This window comes from Patagioenas fasciata, chromosome 1, assembly GCF_037038585.1.
Source record: "Patagioenas fasciata isolate bPatFas1 chromosome 1, bPatFas1.hap1, whole genome shotgun sequence".
NCBI lineage: Eukaryota > Metazoa > Chordata > Aves > Columbiformes > Columbidae > Patagioenas > Patagioenas fasciata.
The window spans coordinates 142,296,919-142,314,166 of NC_092520.1; the positions used below are offsets into that span (position 1 = coordinate 142,296,919).

General features: G+C 38.0%; 1 protein-coding gene across 1 annotated transcript in view; it reads left to right on the top strand.

The window, feature by feature from the left end:
• The window catches only part of ARHGAP8 (Rho GTPase activating protein 8), an 88,424-nt gene that overhangs the window by 20,211 nt on the left and 50,965 nt on the right, over positions 1–17,248 (top strand). The window contains exons 2-4 of the mRNA XM_065862590.2: positions 4,854–4,965; positions 8,195–8,332; positions 16,462–16,549. Of these exons, the coding sequence (XP_065718662.1) occupies positions 4,929–4,965; positions 8,195–8,332; positions 16,462–16,549 (263 nt within the window). The 5' untranslated portion in view covers positions 4,854–4,928. The remainder of the gene's footprint in view (positions 1–4,853; positions 4,966–8,194; positions 8,333–16,461; positions 16,550–17,248) is intronic.

The following is a 17,248-nucleotide window of genomic DNA, read 5'->3' on the forward strand; positions in this document are numbered from 1 at the left end:
CCTGAAACAAACTGCTGATGAAGAACATGGGATTTTGGTTTGGTAGCCATTGTGTGGGAAATACACCGAGGAAAAATTTATGTTGGTGCAGACAACCTATGGGAAGAAGAGCAGGATGCTTTGAATACGCTTTTCATTAGTATATTGTTCACTCAGCTCATGCGTTGCTGTGTTTATAAATTCCATAGCAAAGTTCCCACAGTACTATAAATAATAATATTCTGAAACCACTTTACCTGGTTTTGTAGACAATACCCCTTAGCACATACTGGCTGTATGTAGAATTCTCATGCTATCAAAATGTAAATTGCAGACTGATGTTACACAGTGAGCTGTGTCACACCTTTTAAGAGTAACAAAGAATATCAGAGGAAGGCAAGAACATCAGGGCAAAAAAAAAAGGAGAAGCACACTATTTAAATTTGAAGTAGAATGTATCTGACAGCTGAACAAACAAAAAGAATAGGCATCAAAGATGTCTGCAACTCTGACAAATGTTGCGAGGAATCCCTGGCCTTTGTTTGGACTATCCGTAGATGCGAGTTCATTATCAAGTAGTTCTGTGTGCGTGTCTGCCTTTATTTTCGATAGCATAATGTTCTTTTAGTGATGTCAGTAAGTAATAACCTTGCCTGTGGAGGGATATAGGATGTGGTATTTTGTAAAATACTTCCAAATTTCTATTATTAATGGAAGGCTTGTAGTTTGGCTCTTTCTGGGGCTTTTTTTTACTGCCTTTTTGGTGGGTTGAGGTGGGGGAAGGCACTAAATCTGACAGTTTACTAGAAACGGCGATACGTGGCATGGAACGCTATTAAGGAGATTATGTTATCTCCTAGGAACAGAGAATGCTGCGGTCAACGGGAAATCAATTTCCGAGGGTGCTACAGTAAATTTGTCTCGTAACTGGAAACTTTCTAATTGCTGCCCCAAGGGAACAGTAAGCTGAAAACCAGGCAGATGGTTTCGTCCTCATTTCCTTTCTTCTTTGATTCCGCCTAAATTATTTCTAGCTTCCTCGTAACTTTGTGCATTAAACATTTGCAAATGTTTTAGCGCTATCATAGTTGCTCTCACTTGTACAGTAACTTTGCTGTTCAAAAGCCAGATGTTTTTCAGCAGGTTTTGGGAGAGATTTAAATCTGTCCTCTTTAGATTGAGCCACTGCTTCTAACTATAGCATTAGCAATTAGTATGAAGGATAAATTAGATACTATTCTATGCTATGCAGCAGAAGGATTGTGTACATATATCTATACATATATTTTTTTAAGTGGGGGCTGAGAGAGCTTTTTTTCCCCTCTTCCATCAGTTCATTGAGACTTTCATTACTCACGTCATCTGAAAAGCATTCTAGTGTCAAGGATATAGGCTAGTTTTTGTGACTTATGATTTTATTTACAACTTGCAGTTAAAATTCAATAGGATGGAAAGGATTGGTGTAAATAGGTACTTTAGAAGGAAGGTGGTGCCCCATTTCCTTACAAGCTCTTTGGGGAATATGTGGTTGGGATGAAGTCTGTGAAGATCAGATACACTGAACATTGGCTTTCTTGGTTCTGAAAGTCTGGCTGAATGCAGGTGGTAGCTGTGGTGGGTTGACCCTGGATGAACACCAGGTACCCACCAGTTACTTAATCTCTCCCCTCCTCAGCTGGACAGGGGAGAGAAAAATATAACAAAAGGCTCGTGGGTTGAGATAAGGACAGGGACAGATCACTCAGCAATTACCATCATGGGCAAAACAGAGTTGACTCAGAAAAGTTAATTTATTACCAATAAATAAAGTCTTGAAACACCTTCCCTGCACCCCTCATGTCTTCCTGGGCTCAACTTCACTCCCAGTTTCTCTGTCTCCTCCCCCCAAGTGGCACAGGGGGACAGGGAATGGGGGTTGCGGTCTGTTCATCACACGTTATCTCTGCTGCTCCTTCCTACTCTTCCCCTGCTCCAGTGTGAGGTCCCTCCCATGGCAGACAGTTCTCTGCAAACTTCTCCAACGTGAGTCCTTCCCATGGGCTACAGTTCTTCATAGACTGCTCAGCATGGGACCTTTCCACAGGGTGCAGCCCTTCAGGAGCAGATTACTCCAGCGTGGATCCCCCACGGGGTCGCAAGTCCTGCCAGCAAACCTGCTCCATCCTGGACTCCTGTCTTCGTGGGGTCACAGGTCCTGCCAGGAACCTGTTCCAGTGTGGGCTTCCCATGAGGTCACAGACTCCTTTGGGCATCCACCTGCGCTGGTGTAGGGTCCTCTGTGGGCTGCAGGTTTAGATCTGCTCCACCATGGATCTCCATGGGCTGCAGGGGGACAGCTGGCCTCACCATGGGCTGCACCACAGGCTGCAGGGGAACCACTGCTCTGGGCCTGGAGCAGCTTCTGCCGCTCCTTCACTGATCTGGCTGTCTACAGGGCTGTTTTCGCTCACGTATTCTCACTCCTCTTTTCCAGCTGCAATTAGGCAGGGTTTTTTTCCCCCCTTCTTATCTCTGTTATCGCAAAGGCATGACCTCCGTCGCTGATGGGCTTGGCCTTGGCCAGCAGCAGGTCCATCTTGAAGCTGGCTGGTATTGTCTCTGTCAGACATGGGGGAAACTTCTAGCAGCTTCTCACAAAAGCCTCCTTTCTACCCCCCACTACCAAAACCTTGCCACGCAAACCCAATACAGTAGTCTATGGAAACTAAACTGACAAACGTAACAGAAAAATAACCTCACAAAGCTTATTATGGTCAAGTTCCAACTTCAGCAAAGAGCTGAAATGCCTGCTTGAAGTACCTAGTGGGTGGTGTTGGAGGCTAAAAGAGGTGTGAATACAAGTGTGAGCTGAAAGGCTGAATTTGGAGGCCCTGGAAAACTTCTTAATATCATTATCTTCCTACAAAATGTAAACATTTTGTTTAGGAAAAATTTGGGAGCAAATTGTTAAATAAAGTTGAAAAAGTCAACTTTCCTTATTTAGCAGCAACATTTTGCTTAAAAACATTTTAATTTTTTTTATTTTTTTTTTTTTTTTTAATTCAAAGCAGATAGGTACCATTTACTCTTGACCATCACAGGTGATCAGATAATTTAGCAAATACTTATGAATAAACTATGTCAACTACTAAATCATGTGCAATACCTGCCACAAATTACTTGTTAAATAAAACATGAATTATCAGACTAGTTGCTAATTGCTGATTTTAGAAATGTTTAAATACGACTCAGAATGATAATAAACAAATTAATTACTGGCTGGAATATCAATCACAAAGGATTTTGTTTGCATCTTAATTTAAAAAACAACAATGGAATTATCATTTTGAATGCCATGTAGTAAAATTTAAATGAAAAGAAATATATCTGGCCCAGAATTGGTTTCGTTTTTTGAGGAAAGTGTTGTTGAGTGAGAAATTGCAAAATTTTCTCTTTTGCACTTAATGGGACTTTTCCCTGTGTATGTGGTTTTACATTGAGAGTTTCCTGTAAATGAAGTTAACTATTTATAAAATAATTGGTGAGCATTTGAAAATCTTCAAAGAGGTAGAGCCATGTTCATATTTTACCTGCAGTGCAGCAAGTTATCAAAATGCATGGCTGCCTTTGATAATTACTACTTAATTAGTATCAGGTCTGTGAAATGTTTTGAAAATTTATGGGAAAATTTCATTAGACATCAGAAGCTCTTTTAGATATTATGAATTTTAACAGGTACTTGTTTAACTGTAGTACCTGGGAATTTTAGTTATATACTAGGATGCAAAGGAAATACTCAAAGGATAGACTTTGCATTAGCTGGTTAGAATTTGTCTCTAATTCATACCTGTAGTATCAAGCTTTGGGATGTGCAAGGTGGGCAGCAGCAAGCTGGCAAACTGTCTGGTCTTTTTTTGGTCCAAAATAACTTCCCAGTTTCAATACTTTGAAGTAGGAATACAAAATCTAACCTCTTGTCGGAGGAGAAAAATCATGCTTGTGTATACCTTTTCTCAACAGCCAAGCCAGGAATTTGTCTGGTTTTATTTTTATTTAACTTGTTTAGCTGAAACCAAACTGGTTTAAAACCATGGTTTTAGATTAAATTAAAAGGAGAGTTACAAAAGCTCAATTTCTTTCTCATCTCCACACGCGAGTTTGGATTTTTAATGTAAAGGAAGTACTTATTTTGCCTTTTGGAGCAGCTGCTTGGGAAAGCAGATCTTCTAAATCATATTCTTTGCTCCTGATGCTCACTTTGGGTGTGTTACTTAGTATTCTGTTTACAAAGCACTCTGCAGAGCCTATGACAAAAAGCAGTGATTACATACAGGATCTGCTGTTTTTTCAGTTCTTTTATATGTTAATGCTCACTTGAAATTTTCATGAACCTCTTTCATGTGAAATGTAAGGTATAGAATGTTTTCTGTAATAAAACTTAAAACTGCTGTAGAATAAGTGACTTTGGTGTGAGGGTATGAAGTATAACTATCTCCTTTACCAAAGATATAAGATTAAGAAAACATTTAAGTTGTTTCCAGAAATAAATTAATCTGCAGTTCTGATGTTTATAATTAAAAATGTGTAATATGTATGTATTTTATAGAACAAATGCACTGGGTGGGGGGGGGGGAACCACAAACAGATCAATTTGTTGAAAGTCTTGCTATTATACATAGCTTTGCTTTTTTATGAACCACTGTTTGAAAATACTTCTATAATACGCTATGTTTTAAGAAAATGGTAACGAAAATCCGATGAGCTGGTTCCTCAACAATAATTGGGCAGTAGGATTTCAGGGGTGTTGTTTCTTTTTTTTTTTTTTCTTTTTATATCTGTATAGTGGGTAAAATATACCACATTGTGATGACAGCTACTTGTGTTTATTTTTGTAGGATTGACCCAAGGACGATTTCATCCTGCAAGAATCAGTTAGCAAGATCTGCATAGACTTGTTCCTAAGAGATAACATGTCTGAGATTGACTATGAGAAGTTAGCTGAAATAGGTAAATATTTTTTTATTATACTTCAAATGACGTCTGTGTAGAGTTACAGGTGATTTAATAGAGCATCTTCAGTAAGTGAGAGGCTTCACCAACATTTGGTAATAGTTCTTCGAGCAATCCAGTATGAGTTACAGCTGCTGTACTGATGTGTACCCTATTAAAGCCATTAGGGTTGAAGGTTAGTTCAATACATTCAGCTTTTATGAATTATTGGTAGATGTTCCTAGTGCAATTCTAGGCTATTGGAATATCACCATCATCACATATTGTGGCACAAATGGGAGTCATTACTCCAAAGAGACAAGTATTGAATGAACATAGAGATTGCTGTATTGCATGATATCTCCAAAGATGTTAGTCGAGCTGAGCAATATGACTGTGGCATGAGGGGCCTCACCATTTGGAAAGATCAGTGTTACATTTTTTTTTCCTGGAGTTTTTGAGGATGCCAGGCTGAACCCCGGAACAAGAGTCTTCCAGAGCTGGTTTTTTTTTTTTCCCCTTGTTATTATTATTTTTTTTTTTAACCTCCACCTTCCATTCCCTGTCCTTCACCTTCATTCGGATTTCTCCATGTCATGCCTTTCAGCAGCAGGCTGGCTTTTTACTTCTACAGCCTGATTTAAAACCCACTGAACGCAATTTTACCCTCAGCCTTGGCGACATGTGGATCAGGCCCCTCCTGTTGTTTCCCAGCCTGGGTTGAGAAGTATTAACAGTGTGCATAGTAACAGATGATCCTCTGCTGTGCCTCATGGAGCAGGACAATAAACTCTATCATTTGCAAGAGAAAAATGGAGCTGAAGTCTCCCTCAGTTTGGAATAATTAATCTTTTTTTTTTTTAATGTTTATTAGGAAGAATCTTTTGAGCTCCAGTCCTTTTGTTCACACATTAAAAACAAACAAACAATTTTCTCTTGCTAGGTTAGGGTTACCTAGCTTTTCTGTATATGTCGGTACTTCTTTAGTCCCTGTGAATAACTGCAGTGCAAATAAGTGTGTGTCCTCTCTAGTTATTTACTACATCTCCAGGCTTTGTTTACAAATCCTTACCTCTGTTTTTTTGGAAATGCATCTATTTTTATGTGTAATACAAACTAATTTTTTACAGAAGGAATTGACCTCTGCCTCTCTGTACCAAAGGCTGCAGTTAGGATACTGGTTGTTTCTGTTGTGTTTAACTTGAATATACGTAGCACTTTTAATAAAGCCTGTTAAGTTTCTGTGAATTCTGGCAAATGGTTCACAGCTCGTGCTTTGCATCCACACAGACTAGCATTTTCTATTTCTTCTTCCCCCTCCCCTTCACAACTTCTTGTTGCTTTAGGTGGTTACTGTGCTCAGACATGAAAAAAAACCACAAACAAACGCTATGAAACAAAATAGTGGTTTTCTTGTTCTGAGTTTTGAGATGAGTTAAATATATAAAAAAGGAAAAAAATGAAATTTATGTCCTGCATTATGTTTGTATTATTCCTCTTGGCTCTTGGCACAAGCACATTCTTCAAAGTGAAAGAATACTTTTCCAGTTAAGGTTAGTGTAGCTTTTTATGTATGTTACACATTTAAAGGGTAGAAAAATAAACGTTTTGGAGATGATAATAAGAATTCTAACTTTTTTGTGTGTGTATAAGGAGGACTCTAATGGCATATTTCTAAAAGCAGGTGTATATTTTTTTTTCCTATAGGACTGCCGATTTATTTTCTGAGGAGGCTATAATGTGAATTCAGACATAAAGAAATGTAGAAGTAGTACACACATTCTTGGCTCCTCTTTGTCTTCAAGAATCCCAGCCACTAGTGGCATTTTTTCATCCTTATGAAACACATTTTTGGTACAAATCACGTTAAAAATAAAAATGAGACAATAAAGCTTTTGTGTGTCTGTTTGTAAGATAGAAAGATACTGGGAAACTGTGAGTGGAAAGCACTCTGAAATACTTAGCAAGTGTTTTTCTCTAACACTTATTAGCTATCGGCACATAAATCTGGTTGAAATCAATACCTAATGTCTTGTGTGCTGGTCAAGCCATATGAAAGATGTGGATGATCAGAAGGCAAAATAGTCTTGAAGTACTTTTTGAAGTGGCACTAATAGTGTTATAGATAAAACTAGTCATTGCTCGTTATTAAAACTTACATGATATAAGTTAATGTACAGTAGGGGGTGGTGCACCTTATCAGACATCAATTTTTCTCTTTACATATACCTTTTCTTGTTTTAACCCACCAAGACATTTGTGTGTTTATGTGTCAATAAAATGTTATTCCAGTCAGTTTCTAGAAAACCATTTGAATAGCATAGAAATGTTTGTAATGGTAATTATCCCAGAATCTGTGTTCATTTGGATATGTAATTGAGATCAGCTCCTTTTGAACCTTACAGTGGTTTGGAAAAAAACTCAGGGGGGGTGGAACCAACAAGAAACAAACCAAACCAAACCCCAAATCTCTGGAACAAGATTGTTTGACCATGTATTGATTATTTCAGTCCGGAGCAGATTTGAACTTGAAGATCCACTCCAGAGTGAACTGAAGTTGAGGGGAGGATGCCCATTGATTTCACTGGGCTTTTGAGCAGACATTTACACCTTAGCTTGGCCTCTAGCTGGAATATATGGCTATGGACATTTGGCTACCATGCCTATTGCAGTTTTGGGAGATGAAAGGATTTCAAGGAAACAGTGGATTTTGGTGGAGGTGAGATGGAAATTTGTTTGCACTTTGCTACCCTTATGCAAAGTAATGAGTCCTCTCTCAGAGAGCGTTCACGAAGGGTGTTAATGTGGAATAGCTGTCAATGCGCACGTTAGTGCACTGAAACTTTGACGCCCCCGTTTGGACAACGTTGAAGTAAGAGACAAGAAGCTGTAGATGGATACAACAAGCAGATTGTGGGAGTGTAGGAAATGATGAGACAAAACCAGGAGTTGTAAATAGCAAGGTCACAGCTAGACAGCTGTCCAGTTATTGTCAAGATTTTTGTGAGCATCACAGCAACAGTAATCTTAAGGAGGATGCGAAAGTAGCTTTGAGGTATTAAAGGGCTGCTTTTCCCACATGTGACAAAGGGAAAAGAACAAGAAAATTATCTGAAACTGCAACAAATGGTGATAAAGGCCTGTGTTTTTGCCAAGTGAGCTAAAATTCAAACCTTCAATAATCTATCAGAGGCAAAAGTTTTTCTTTGTTCATTAGCACTGTAAGCATTCTTGCTTGCTCCTTTAGAACTGCAGAAAGATGAAGCGGAAGATACACAGTCAGAACAGGAAGAAACAAACACGTCTCCGCCACTTGAGGATCCCGAGTTAAATATCAATCACCCTTACTATGACGTTGCGAGACATGGCATCATCCAATTAGCAGGTATGTTTGGAAAAATACTACAGCTTCACAGTTACGAGACTCCTTACCACATTTTTCTTACTCTACTCCTCAAGGTGATGCATACGAATCATGTTGATGCTTTCAGCTTTCATCCTGAAAAGCAGCTGAATAGAATATGTGAACTCAGTGCTTTTCTAAAGATGAATTATGAGCCAAATATTTGAGCTTTATCTTGCTTTAAAATATGACTGTAGCAATATATTATAATCTGAGGTCTAAGTGTGGCTGTAACAGATCTGTACTTTGTTTCACTGGTAAGCTCTTTTGTTTTTTGAACAGCCTGCAGTGTTTTGTAGCCCCACAGAACCATTTTTTTAGTCTGCCCTGGTAAGGGTGTGCAACTGTGAAGAGATATGGGTTACTGTATGATAACTAATAGAAGGCAGAAAGGAAACTGTGGATGTAAATGTTACCTGCATTTATCACCTGACTTTCTGTTGTGACATGGACAGAAGCTATGGGTACATAGCATATTTGAATACTGGATGGTTTAATGTTTCAGTTTATTTATTTTTAAAACATTCTGGCTATGTGTAAGACATGCGGGCACATTTATTATATAAAAGCACCTCTTTGATGTGTGTATTGCATATTTTTTTCCTTTTGGCTTGTTTTTGGCATCAATGTGCTTGTTAAAATAGCATTAATAGTAACAATCCTGTACTAAAGACATGTATACAATAGGAAACAGATAGTTATATTTAACCCTGCTCACCCTAATGAAGTCTAAATTGTGTTGTATTGTGCACACTTTCTGTACCTCATACTTTAGTGAGCCATCCAGGTGAATATAATCTTTAGCAAAGCCAGTCTTCTAGTGAAGTTATGATTGACATCTGAGTATAGTGGGAGGAGGATTTTACCCATAGTAACTTCTCTTCTTGAAGCTACTTATTTACAGGATAATTACCTTTTGTCTGCCTCAAAACTAACCTCCCAACATAAGACTGAAATCCATACACAAGGGAATAACAGATTCACATTCTTATGATTCAAAAGCTACTACCTTCCAACCCACTGGGGTGCTTCTCACTCAAGCACCAGATTTGGGATGGGGGAAATACCAAGATGTGAAGGTTATTAGTGACACCATTGGAATCAAACTGACAAAGTGTGAAATAGATGTGTTAACAGACACACTGGATATACCAGTGTCACTATAACTGCCCACCTAAGAACCTCTTCCATCTGCTGTATTAGGCAGTACTACATGATAATGCTTTAAAAGAGATCTTCAAGACTTTTTGTCTCCTGCTAGTATACTTGACATCAAATGGTGATGGGCCACGTATTTACTGCTTCAACTTTAATCATGCACAGCTATTTAGTGTATGTCTGTTGTTGCTTCTTATTCTTGATTCACTCAAAGCTGCCCTGGAAGTTGTAAACAGTTGGTGTTTGTCTGGTTTAGCTGGTGTTTATTCTAAAGGGTCCTTGAGTGTTTATTTTTCTTGGAGGAACCATCATAATTTTTGCAGCTATGAGCAGAGCTGCTGGGTGCTGAGCTGTGAGACCCCTGAGTCTGTGCTTGGCCAAAGCTCCCTACTGGGGGCAGAGCGGTTAAGCTGGAAATCTTAGTAAGTTCTCCTCAACTGACCAATAAGACATTCCCTGCTGTTTCAAATAAATAAAAGTTTACTGACTACCAAGGCAAACAAAAACTGGAACTTTCATAGTTTCAGAAGGACCCTGTGATTTGACTTGGAATGATGGGGGAACACAAAAAAAGGGGAAGATTTTGGAATGAGAACATGAAATATACTGGAACACCTCTTTTTAAAAATTTGCAGTTTTGTTGATAGTGAAACAGAAAATGTGGTGAGGACAGAATGATAACCAGCCTGGCCTTTCCTGGGCAGTCCCACCTGGCTGCATCTTACACATATGTCTTATTCCTGTGTTAGAGAATGGGAATGTGCTTCAGTATAGTGGAGCAAAAGCCACTGTGTTTTTTAAAGAGATCTTTAAAGTTTCATCTTGGAACTTGCTCCCTATCAGTGTTTGCTTGGAATAAACCCCAAACATTAGGTGTACTGCTGGTTTAAATTCACTGAAGCAAATGGAAGTATTTACAAGATGAATCTTGGCTGTAATGTTGGGTTATCTCTGATGGTTTTGTCCTTAATACTGCAGTCTTTTGTAGGGGAAATGAAGTCCCCTAGCTATTGTTTAAGCTCAGAAAAGAGTCACTTTAGCTACTGTTTCAGCCAGAAATATATGATGGAATTTTGCACGTCTACTGGATGATTTAAATGCAAAGCACAAGCTGGGAGTCGTGCTTCACAAGGCAGCCTGCGCCCTGTGAAACAGCTCTGATAGGAGGGTTTAGCAGGAGAATGCAGAGGTGTGCGTGTGAATGCAGAACACGGGGAAGGTGAAATATGATGGGAAGCTGTGCTTCACCTCCACAAAACAAGACCTCCCTATCCCCAGTGTTAACTGGCGTGGAGTCAGGTTGGAACGTTTTCTGGATTTAGAATCAAATGAGGAAGGGATGAGTCCTTCATATCTTCTTCCCATCTTGGAAAAGACCAGTCCATTTTGAAAAAAAAAAAAAATTAAGTCATTTGTACCTAGTATGTAATGGTTTTAATAATCTTTTTGAATAAGACAAAGCATAACTTCAGTGTTTGGAGTAGCTGTTTTAAAGCAATTCTGAAAGCCTTTCCTTCAGTTTTAATTCTCTGACTGGAAGACAATGAGATGTAATGTTTGAAGTGATTGAAGAAAAAGAAAGCATTTAGGTGAAAATATTTGCAGTAATTTATCCATCTCTTCGAGTGATCTAGGTTCTAACAGTTAGTTTAAAAATAATCTAAAATTCCTTTTTGCATCTCATTTTCCATAACAATACCTTTGACTATGTGCAAATGAGATTTTTGAGGTTATATTTGTACAGTTTGAAAATACAATTAATTAAATAAGCACAGGGGACATCTTAAAAATATGTTAGCTTTAATAATTGTTTATTAATTACAGACTGATTTATGTCACTAGTACTAATATGCAGCTGAATAGTCTAAACATATGTAAATAGACTAATGCTGCAGTACTGGTTCTTTTTATTTCTGTTTTGAAGGAGAAAATCAATCTGTTGCCTAAAAAGAAACTAAAAATTATTTTTCTTTGGGGCAAAAAGGAAGGGACATATAAGCATACATGATGCATCGAGCTTCCGTATTTTCTATAATATGATTGCTGACAACTTTTTGCAGTACTTCGTTTGAATACGTTCTTATTTAGGAGGACTCTGTCTCTGATGCTATTTGTTAACTGCCAGTGACATCCTTTTATGTGTTAGACAAAAATTTTAATGGAATTGAAGTCCATAGTTGTTTTAAATCTATATTTCCCTTCTTAGCCTTTTATGGCTTTCCTAGTTACATGTAAAGATTTTAGGTATCCAGCCTGGGTCTTTGTAGACTGTCCATATTTTTATTCAAGATCCAGTTGATTTCATGCCCCTTTCTGATTTTGAACCAGTGCATTAGAAACTGATTAAAATAGTATTATGTAGATCAGACTCTGAAAGGTAAAGTTGTAATTTAGTTTTTGGAGCATGTAAGGAGAAACTCCAATGAAATACCTAATAAGCCTAAGACACAATTCCTAGTAATTTTCAGTCCATCTCAGTGACAGCTTTGCCACTTCTTGTGATACGTTCAGGAGCAGATCTCTGGTCTGTAAATTGCAGTGCCATCGGGAAGAATGAGCTTTAAAGATATTTTTTTTCCTTAAAATATTTAGATATATAATTTTTTTCTTTTTTCTTTTTTTTTTCCTTTTTAATTCCCGAAGGGTATTCCTGAAATCAGTATCTCCAACGTTGTTTCATGACTACCCTTTTGGGGAAAACAAAAAATCCACTAGAGAGACCTAAGATTTGGCAGCTTTTGAAACAGGAAGCCGAGGGCTCTGGTTCGCAACCTATTTGCAGCACAAGAGCAGATTCTAAGGTGGGCTTTGTGCTTTACAAAGCATGTCCTAACCATTTGAATATTGTCATGTCTTTTTCTCAATTGCTATGAGAGGAGCTCCAAAATAAAGGTTGACATCAATAAAAAATATTCCCTGCTCTAGTGAAGAGGGAACTTACCTGAGTGATAGAAACATGGGTTCAGTTCCTTTAGGCAGGAATTGAACTTCTGTTTTACACATTCTGTACCAGTTTTCCTCCTGCTTCTTTCTCCAATTATTTTCTTCTCAGAATGTGAAAGGAAATAAATCCTTATTTACTGCATTGCTGTCTTCAAACATCCACTTGTAAGTATTAGTGTCTTTTTTAAAGACAAAACTGAGTTAATTATATCAAGATATATAAACGTGCTTTCTTGTTGAATCAGTGGAAATATAACAGGTCTACTTTAAACATCATTTAATAGAGCAACAGGCTTGCTAAAACAAATGATGGCTCAAAATACCAAATTCAAATGTGAATGTGAACTCAATTTTTAGTTTGGGTGTCCTGACAATATACCACTTCATTGTACACCCAAATATACCTTATTAAAAAGAAAAGCCTAGCACTATTTCCCCTTTACCAAGTAAATATAAATAACATTCCCTTTCTGTTTGACTGTTTTGCTGTTTCTTTACTTTCCTTATTTTTTTTTTTTTACACTTTCTGTGAATTATTGGAATACTTAGTTTTGCATCACTGAAAGCAGTTTTGATTTTCAGTGCCCATTTTAAGACTAGAGCATTGCTCTAGTCCAGAGAGTCAGCCAGGTATAAGTATACTGACGTTAGAGAGGTTACTTTCAGGAATAGATTTAACTTGCTCTTGTTTCGACTTACTTCACATGGTTTCAGAGGAACATAGATGAAATGTAAATATTATAATTAATTACATCAAAAAGCAAGCTATGCTTTTGCTTTCAGCTGATCTGAAGAAAATGTGCTATGGCAAAGTATTTTTCCTAGAAAAATTAAAAAGAACAATTGCTCATGGAGGAATCTTTGATGGGCAATCTTTGCTTTCTGAGGGAAATGAACACAGTTCATGTTGTAGGAAATCTCCTGGACATTCACTTATAGTAATTTCTGTTTAGAAAGCCACCTGAGCATGTACTGGATTTTAATTGCAATTTCAGCATTTTCCAGAATTAGCCAGATGCAGTACAGGTGCAATCCTCTCACAGAAAGTCATTTTTTTAAATAAACAGATGGACATGAGTAGAATCCAGAGCAATGAACACAAAAAGGGAAATTTCCGAAATCAAGACAAGTTGACTTGTGGAATTTAGGGTTGGTGTTGTTATCTGTATTTCTTTGGTGGATCCAGTCTCTGTCCCAAAGGGTAAACACTACAATGAATATTTTAATGCTTCATCTTTAAGATGGCTAATATCCATTGTAGTGTATTTCCATAGGATCAGCTGAGGTGATCAATGCCAGGAGAAAGAGAACTTAAATCTCTACAGCCAAAAGTATAATCTTCTCCTGCTAATGTTGAGAGTCAGCTGTGTTATCTTGGCTGTGTATTTCTTAACTGGCTAACAGTTTTGTCATTATGGAGGGGCAGAGACCCATAGTGGATTAGTTGTGAGAATATTTACTGTCCATTACTCAGCCTAAGCGAAACACAGAAACTTCATGGCGCTTTTTTGTGACCCTTTATTTCCCTGAGTTGCAGAGAGTAGGAAGAGGCTCGAAAGCACAGTTAGTCTGGGCATTTAACATAGTGTAATTTAGGTTTAGGCTTACTTTCTCAGGCTTAAAATCTATCAAAGAAATAAAGATGTGAGCAAGTGTTTTCACTGTCAAGCCAAGTCCCCTGGATTTTGACCCTTCTTCTACTCCCATTGAAACCAGTGGCAAAACTTCTGTTGACTTTAGGATGTTGCTTTGCTGTAATGTGATAATGACAAGCCTCAGTGAAGTAAAGTGGTATTTCACTTTTCATTTATAAAATAGCAATGTTTAGTATCTTCAGAACAAAAGCTCTTAAAAAGTCATGCTAAAATGACACCATTCAAAAGATCTAATTTGCAAATTGGAATGAGCTATATCATTAGAAAAAAACGCTCCTCATTTGCAAGAAGCAGTTAAAAAGTGCTGTGCCATCCAAATTGTTAATTAAGAACAATCCCCTTTCCCACTTGCCTTTTCCTGTATCTTACTGTAACTTTTTTTTCTGCTGCAAAGTTTGATCTCAGAAGCGATGTATGATTCATGTCTGTTTCATTGAAGTCCAGACAAATACAACCCCAGCAGATAGTTTGAATTTTAATGTACATAAATCTTATTCTGGACAGCGTACTCTACACACCCCTCTTTACTCACTGAGCATAGAGGAGGAGTCTGGCTTCACCAGGCTGTGCTCCCAGAAGCAGCTCTGTGGCCAGCACAGCTGATAATAATCCTGAGGCTGATAATAATCCTGGCTGATTATAATCCTGAGGCTGCCCAGGAACGTGTCTGCACAATAACAGGTGCCTGATCCAAAGGCAAGAGCCTCGTACCCTTAGGTGTGAGAAGTCCCTCAGACCTTTTCCTGCATGAGGGCTGAGTCTGAGCCAGTGACTTCTAAAAAGGCATGGGTAGGTGGCTAGAGGAGTGTGATTACCCAAGCAGTGAAGGCACTTGGTCTTTGGGAATACCTCCTGAATATCTGGAGCTCAAAACCAGTGCAGAAAGGGGAGAAGTGCGTTTTCCAGGGAGGGTCGAAGTTACTAGCCAAAAAGTGTTTGATGACATTAGACTGTGGATTAAATAGATCAATACAAAGCTATGTTTTTGACCTGAAACCTGTCAGGTGAGGACAGCCACCTCTTCCTGAGTTGGATGAAAGAAAAGATATTACTTACCATCATTGGTGGATTTTCCTGGATAATGTGTGTTTGCAAAGCTGGGGAGTGTTCATTTAGATCAAGTAAGTTGAACCAACATCAGTAATACAAATTAGAACATCTTAAGAAGTGGTCTGAAGCTGTTCTGCCCAGTTTTCATAGAAATGCTCCTATAATTTTATTTATTAAGTGTTTCTGTTACAGATTTAACTTCCCCCATTTTACTTCTTTTTCGATTTGTTTATTCACTACAGCTATTTAGTTAATTAGAGGTGGAAGGGGAACAACAGAATTATAAAAAATGCCCAATTCATAACTTTATTGTACTCCTATTGATATCAAAGCCAAACTTTGATGTTTTAGTGGCAATAGAAGCAAGTATTAAATATAATTTAGTTTGAACATTGAAATTATACCAAAAATGTCTGAAATATGAATTCAATCTCAACGTTTTCTGGGATGTTTCTGTGTTTCTTTAAAAGGTATTTTATCTTTCATGTAGATATATGTTAAAATCCTAGCACCTCACAGGCTCCAGTGCTGAGTTACCTTCAGTACAATCATGACTTAACCTGCGTGCCTGGCTTTCCAGATAGGGGAACTAGGGTGTGGGGTGGTCATGGCATGAACATCAGCCTTGTCTATAGACACGGTGTGGGTGAAGCTATCACGAGTCAAAGAGTAAATGAACTTCAGTGCAGCAGTATGTGCTTAGTCAGAGGAACTAAGGGATGGACACTTAAGGGTCTCCAGGTTATGAAAAACATGTTTATATGCCTTGCTTGTTTTATTTTAATTGTCATCTGAATGTCACGGTGCTTCTGGAAAAGAGTATCTAAGGAAGCTTAAGTTGGTTTAAAAAAAATCTGACTTAGATGTGTGACGAAGGAGATGCCCAAAGTGCTCATAGGCAGAGAGGTATTCTCATAAATTCCAGAAATAAAGCATGAAGAGTTTGAGCACAGGTCACTTCCAAGACTACCAGAGAAAGCAGGCCTATTCTCTTCCACAACTGAATGCTGCAGGTGGGCTTTAGTGTTCCCTGTCAGGAGTTGAGCACCATCAACCACCTCTGAATATGACTTTCTCACCTTGGCTTCCTCATTTGCCCAGCAGCTGCTCCATCTCACTGCAGCCGTGGCCAAGTTGCTTTCTGTAGGCAACACGTGACTTCACAGTGAAGTTTTGCAATGTTTTGAGTAATGATGGGAGATAGTAGCCCCAAATATCAGAAGATACAAGGCATTCCTTCAGATCACTGAGGTCCCATTGCAAAAGTAAATGAGCTTTGTCTTTACTAACTGTTTTCTTCACTAGGTGATGACAATTCTGGAAGGAAGGTGATTACCTTCAGTTGCTGCCGTATGCCCCCCTCCCATCAGCTCAATCACGCCAGATTGCTGGAGTAAGTTTATTTCAGTCTCCTGCATGGACTGCTTTACCTTTTTATAAGTGAACTTCTATTAGCTTGTTTCCAGGTGAATGAGCTTTCAGGGAGGAGAAGCAGGAGGCAAGGAATGAAATGAAAAAAAGGATGTAAGACCTACTAGTGTTACTATTAAGTGAATGAGATGTGGATGGAACTGCCACAGTTACTTCACCTGCAATCTTGACTAGAAGCAGCAATTCACTGTGTACTGAAATTAACTTGTCAACTTGATTTTTATTAACGAATTCTGATCGTATTTTAAAAATCAAATTTATGATGAGGACCAATGAAAGAGAAATTCTAGTATTTTAGTGCTTGGTACATAGGTTCTTATTCATAACTGTGTTTGCCTTAATTTGCTATACTTTATATCCTAAGTCACTCAACAAGAGCGTTGTTTAGTTATTTAAATCTTGGTGGTGTCCTATTTTATAAAAATACCTGTATTATGTATAGTATATTATGTTTAACATTTTATATGTATCTCACTTTGTAATGTTAGGGTTTTTATTTTTAAAGAAGTTATGAATATGTAAAATCACAACATTCTTCCTTATAAACTTGCTGCAGCAAGATACCAGGACATGTAGTTTGTCACTACAGGATCTGTTCTGCTATGAGAGTCCTGTCTGTATAAAGCATTTTAAACCTATTTGGAGTTTTTGTGCAGCCTCC